This window comes from Sinocyclocheilus anshuiensis, unplaced genomic scaffold (genome assembly GCF_001515605.1).
Source record: "Sinocyclocheilus anshuiensis isolate Anshui unplaced genomic scaffold, SAMN03320099.WGS_v1.1 scaffold916, whole genome shotgun sequence".
NCBI lineage: Eukaryota > Metazoa > Chordata > Actinopteri > Cypriniformes > Cyprinidae > Sinocyclocheilus > Sinocyclocheilus anshuiensis.
In genome coordinates this window covers 749,241-755,673 of record NW_015548264.1, presented here as the reverse complement: position 1 = coordinate 755,673, position 6,433 = coordinate 749,241, and the positions used below count along the sequence as shown (strand labels likewise).

Here is a 6,433-nt window from a genome sequence, read left to right as displayed (position 1 = left end):
CTGACATAACGTACTCTTTGTTGTTTCAGTTGTAGCCTACTGAAATAAGTTTAGGTCATGTCATTATACTCTCATAATCTTTGATATGATATTGTTGCTTTTGTCAAATGTAACATTCTGCCATTCTCAGTTCACTTGACGAACATTATATTTGGTATTTTGCTTCAGATTCCACAAGAGATAAATATTTAAATTGTTTTTCTTGGCAAATTTTACATTCATGACTGCACATGCACAAACTGTAAACATAACTTCTCTGTCATCTTGGAATAAATGGAAAATTACAAGAAAGCTATGCTTTTGGGTTTTTCATGTAATATTGTTCTGTATTACATCAGGTTAGTGTCATTGTCATGTTTTCCGCAATGAAAGTGTAATTAATGCTGCATTTAGTCTACTAATTTATTACAGTTATTTTTTATTACATCTGTTTGCTTGTTTGCTTATATTTTTGGGTTACACTTTATTTTAATGTGTCCATATTACAGTCAAATTATACATTTAAGTACTGAGTAATATTAATCAACTACATATGTGACCCTGGACCACAAAACCAGTCATAAGTAGCACAGGATATTAGCAATAGCCAAAAATACATTGTATGGGTCAAAATTATCATTTTTTTTATGCCAAAAATCATTAGGATATTAAGTAGGCTAAAGATCATGTTCCATGAAGATATTTTGTAAATTTCCTACCGTAAATATATCAAAGCTTCATTTTTGATTAGTAATATGCATTTCTAAGGACTTAATTTGGACAACTTTAAAGGCGATTTTCTCAATATTTTTTTTTATTTTTTTTTTTTTGCACCCTCAGATTCCAGATTTTCAAATAGTTGTATCTCGGCCAAATATTGTCTTATCCTAACAAACCATACACCAATGGAAAGCTTATTTATTCATCTTTCAGATGTATAAATCTCAATTTCAAAAAAAATTTACTCTTATAACTGGTTTTGTGGTCCAGGCTCACATATGGTTAGGGTTTGGCTTAGGGTTACTTGCATGTAATTATGCATAATTAAGGTTTATTAAGTAAGTAAGTGCATGTAACGTGTAGCAAGGACACCTTAAAATAAAGTGTTACTTTTGTTTGTTTGCTTGTAGCTGATACTGATTATTGTGTTTAAACAGCAAATGCTTTTCTAAACAGTTTAGAAAAGCATCCCGTAATAAACATAAATACATTATAATTTCGCCACTACTACTACTTACTCAAATGTGTAGTTTAACTAGCTAGTGGCTTTAAATGACAAGTAGCGTAATGAATGGCTAAAAACAGCTAAACCTAAACCTGGCATCAGTTAAATTAAGGTAATCCAACCATTAAAATTCGATGCTGATACGCCATTCATCGCTTTTACAAATAATGTTCAGTACAAGGATGGCAGCACCTTTCCGCGAGAATTTGCGGGTCTCTCAAATTTGGGGACGTGGCAAGACGTACCCAATAAGACGGCCTCGAGCGATGCATCAACCGATTGTGAAGCCTCGGCGCTGATTGGTTTTCCGATGCCCTGTAGCCAATCAAAAGAGAGCGCGATGAGTTCTGCGCATTTTTAAACAACGGTTTCCAATGCATCCGGGGTTTGTTTTGCTGAAGTGGCCCAATGGCAGTGAACGGACTCCACTGTTTGCGCTGTGATTGGATCGCTAGTCCGAAAAACGGTGTGGCACAGGGGTGTGCAGAGTAAACCAAAGACCCTGTATTGTGTCTGGGATTCTCGGCCTCGTATTAAATCTAGGTATGTTTGTATTTTATACACGTTTTGATACGCTTTTGCATGTGTGGTCTTTAGTAATGTGTTTGACCACTGCATTGACTGACCGTGTAACGTTGTAATGCCGAATTCACACCGTTGGTATTGAACGTTAAAGGGATAGTTTACCAAAATAATAATTTTTTCGTCATCGTTTGATTACCCCAATGTTGTTATAAATGTCTATGTCTTCCTTTCATCTGTGGAAAGCAAAACTATAATGTTAGAAGACTGACAGCCCCAGTCACAATTCACTTTCATTGCGTCTTGTTTCGTACAATAAAAGTGAATGGTGACCATCTCATCTTAAATGTGCTGTAACGTTAAGGTAATTTTTTCCTTTGTTTGTGCTGCTTAGATTATCTGATCATGTCTGTTATAATTGTTGGTTAACAAGTAACTTAGTAAATAGCTATTGTATAACGTTACTTTGAAAGGCAGGAACATCTAACTGTTTCTTATACTGTAAATCCTAATGAAGCTGTTTATACAATTCTAATATGTGATTTATTTCTGGTGTGACTAATTACTGATTGAGTCTAAAATTATGTAATATTTTTGGTGCTAATTTTGTTAGTGGGTCTTGGACACTTGTTGTCTTGGCTGTACACTACTTGTCATTTATACTTTTTTTAGTTCTCCTTTATTTTATTTTTTTTACCCCCATTCTCTGGAAACACATTTGTGTTCATGTCGACATGGGTTTCCTGTCAAAGATTCTTCTTTCCCTAGTTGTTACACACATTTACATTTTTATTTATTTACTTTTTATGCACTTCAATTCATTTTATTCAGCAATTACATATTAAATTGGCCTAAAGTGACAATAAAAACATTTATGACGTTGTAGAAGGTTTCTATTTCAAATAAATGTTTCTTCCTTGTATTCATCAGTGAATCTTGGTTTCCACAAAATATTGAGCAGCACAACTTTTTTCAACATTGATAATACAAAATATTTCTTGAGAAGCTAATCAGCATATTAGAATGATTTCTGAAGGATCATGTGACACTGTAGACTAAAGTAATGGCTGCTGGAAATTCAACTTTGACATCACATGAATAAATGACAGTAAAATATATCAAATTAGAAAAGAGTTATTTTAAATTGTAATATTTCACAATATTACTGTATTTTTTATCCAATAAATGCAGCCTTGGTGAGCATAAGAGACTTCTTTCAAAATCATTAAACAATCTTACCAACCCTAAACGTTGAACGGTAGTGAATGTCACACTGCTTGCTCAAACATACGCAGTGTTTACATTCACTGATTCAAACAGATCTTCAAACACGTAAAATTATGTTTACACGTTGGATAATTTAAACGTTGCCACATCAGAAATTCCTGTGATCAGTATTTATTTTAGTGGGATTTGGTATGTGTATATATATGTTAATATTTGCTCTCTCTTTCACCAGAGCTTATGTGATGAAGATGGAGATTAGGCCTCTGTTGATGTGCTTTGCTCTGTGCGTGGTCTACGCCACCAGCAAACCCACAGAAAAGAAGGACCGTGCCCACCACGATGTACCACTGAGCAGCAAGGAGCATGACGACGGCACAAACTTTGACTATGACCACGATGCCTTCCTTGGGGAGAATGAAGCTAAGACGTTTGATGACCTGACCCCAGAGGAAAGCAAGAATAGGCTTGGGTAAGGATTGTGCTGAGTGTTAAGGGGAATTTAGTAGTGATTCGCAGCAACAAGATGACCGGAAGTCATTAATTTTCATTGCGAGTTGGTCGTTTCAATATGAAATAAATGATTAAGAGTAAACGCACTCTTCTAGTTAATTTATACCCTTATGTTTTTATTTTTTTTGTGCTGCCTTTCAGTAAAATTGTGGATAAGATCGATGCAGACGAGGATGGCTTCGTCACAGAGGCTGAGCTGAAAGCATGGATCAAAAAGGCTCAGAAGAAGTACATCTATGACAATGTGGAAAGACAATGGAAGGATTTTGACATGAATAATGATGGCATGATCTCCTGGGACGAATACAAGAATGTCACATATGGCACCTACCTTGGTAAAAATGCAGTCTGTTTTTATAAACAAGGTTAAAGAATTGGTCACCCAAAATGGAAATGGAAACACACACGTCGTTCCATACCTGTATGTATTTCCTTCTGCTGTGGAACATGAAAGATGTTTTGAAAAAAATAAAAAGGTTCATATAATGAAAGTTCAGGGTCCAGTGTTGTTTTGGACCCCACTGACTTTCATTTTATGAACAAAAAAAGGTTGAAACATTCTTCAAAATATCTTTTTTTACGTTCCACAGAAGAAAGAAAGTCATACAGATCTGAAAAACATGAGTTTGAGTAAATGATGACAGAATTGTAATTTTTGTCTACCACTTTAAAATGTTAAGGTTAAGTGTGTGACATATGTACATCAATTTGACAGTCACCACTGACAAGCTACTACTAAATATGTTGTAGAAACTTAATTTTATCGTGAAAAGCACTATAGAAATAAACTTGAATTGAATTGAAAGTGTGTAGTTTTTATACCACTGTTGTCACCAAGCAGAATTGCAATAATAAGTATTTTAATAATCATTTGTTCTAATAATTGAATCATTTGCACTGTCTGTGTTTTTCTAGATGATTCTGAGTCTGATGATGGCTACAACTACAAGCAGATGATGGCTAGAGATGAACGGCGCTTCAAAATGGCTGATGGAAATGGAGACCACATCGCTGACAAAGAGCAGTTCACTGCTTTCCTCCATCCTGAGGAGTATGAGCATATGAAAGATATTGTTGTGTTGGTGGGTTTGTTATTATTGGCATGTCGGTTCTATCTCAAGTTAAAGTTAATGTGAAACCTGTTTGTATCCCATTTTACTTCTGTAAACTCAGACATATACTACTACTTAAAACTGTAGAGCGGTCATATTTTTTTACAGAAGTCTGCTCTTATTCCTGTGATGGTAAAGCTGAATTTTCAACAGCCATTACTCCAGTCTTCAGTATCTCATGATCCTACAGTAATCATTCTGAGATGCTGATTTGGTGCTCAAGAGACATTTCTTATTATTTTCAATATCGAAAACAGTTGTGCTGCATAGTGCTTGTGCTTTTTCAGGCCTCTTTAATGAATAGAAAGTTCAGAACAAACAGGATTTATTTGAAACAGAAATCCTTTTTAACAATATAAATGGCTTTACTCTCAATTTCTCAATCAAAATAAATGCATACTTGCTGAATAAAAGCATGAATTCCTTGCAAAAAAATGATAGTTGGTCGTTTGAATGGCAGTGTGTAATGGTGTAAAATGTTGGATGTGGCCTCATTTTATCCATTGGGAATTGGTGGCGTCAATTGAAAGGAAATTTGAGGAAAAAAAGAAATGACAAACATCCTTTTCCTTTATCATGTGCACCGATGTATTTTGGACATAAGACCAGCAGCATGTATAAAGGACAATAACTGGATCATTTTGATTTTTATATAGTTACTAGGCTTTGTCTGGATTTTCTGTAACCTATTTCACTAATTTGTTCATTTTATCATTAGGAAACTATGGAGGATATTGATAAGAATGGTGATGGTTTTATCGACCTGAAGGAGTATATTGGTGAGTGAAATACGGTATTAGATATATTTTAAATTGAAAAATCCCTTACAAAATCTAGTCAACTTGCATTGCATAAAAATGTCAATTTGTCAGTATAGCTTAACATCAGTTGAATTTTCTTGAATATCAGGCGACATGTACAACCATGAGGATGAAATGGACGAGCCAGAATGGGTGGCGACAGAGCGAGAGCAGTTTTCCGAGTTTAGAGACAAGAACAAGGATGGGAAGATGGACAAAGATGAGACCATGGACTGGATCCTGCCGGCCGACTACGACCACGCAGAAGCCGAAGCCAAGCATCTGGTGTACGAGTCTGACACGAACAAGGTAAGCCAACCTTAAAAACTTACTTTGTCAGCTTTTCGTAAGTTATAACTGAAATCATTTCAACTGTCTGTCACACTGTCTTTCAGGATGGCAAACTCACCAAAGAGGAAATACTCAACAAGTACGATTTGTTTGTGGGAAGTCAAGCGACTGACTTTGGGGAGGCTTTAGTTCGACATGATGAGTTTTAATTATTTTTACTAGTATAATAGATAATTACTTTTTAACTTGTTTTGGTAAATGGATATAATTTATTTTATATTGCTTCACCATAATACAACATTAATTCCTCAGATTTAGTTCACTTGATAGATTGTTTTCATTTTTTGCACACGGAAATGCATTCATGATGACGCTACTTAAAGGGATAGTTCACCCAAAAATGAAAATTCTGTCATTAATTACTCACCCTTATGATGTTCCAAACCCGTAAGTCCTTCGTTCATCTCCGGAACACAAATTAAGATATTTTTGATGGAATCTGAAAGCTCTCTGACCCTCAATAGACAGCAAGGATCCTTACACGATCAAAGTCCAGAAAGGTAGCAAGGAGATCGGTAAAATAATCCATGTGACATCAGGGGTTCAACCGTAATTTTACGAAGCTACGAGAATACTTTTTGTGTGCAAAAGAAAAGAAAAAAATGACTTTATTCAAATTCATCTCCTCCACGTCACCCTGTAGCGCCATTTTGGAGAGTGGAAAGCGTATGCTGTTCTGTGTCAGCTGCGGAGACAAATTGTTGAAT

The 6,433-nt window shown here is 35.3% G+C and overlaps 1 protein-coding gene across 1 annotated transcript; it reads left to right on the top strand.

Annotated features, from left to right (window-relative positions):
* The first annotated feature begins 1,604 nt into the window (after positions 1-1,604).
* Positions 1,605-6,105, top strand: calua (calumenin a). The gene is made up of 7 exons (XM_016443123.1): positions 1,605-1,747; positions 3,186-3,422; positions 3,605-3,798; positions 4,379-4,545; positions 5,294-5,354; positions 5,485-5,684; positions 5,771-6,105. The coding sequence occupies exons 2-7, from the start codon at positions 3,196-3,198 to the stop codon at positions 5,873-5,875; spliced, it is 954 nt and encodes a 317-aa protein (XP_016298609.1). The 5' UTR covers positions 1,605-1,747; positions 3,186-3,195; the 3' UTR covers positions 5,876-6,105.
* Positions 6,106-6,433: the final 328 nt, after the last annotated feature.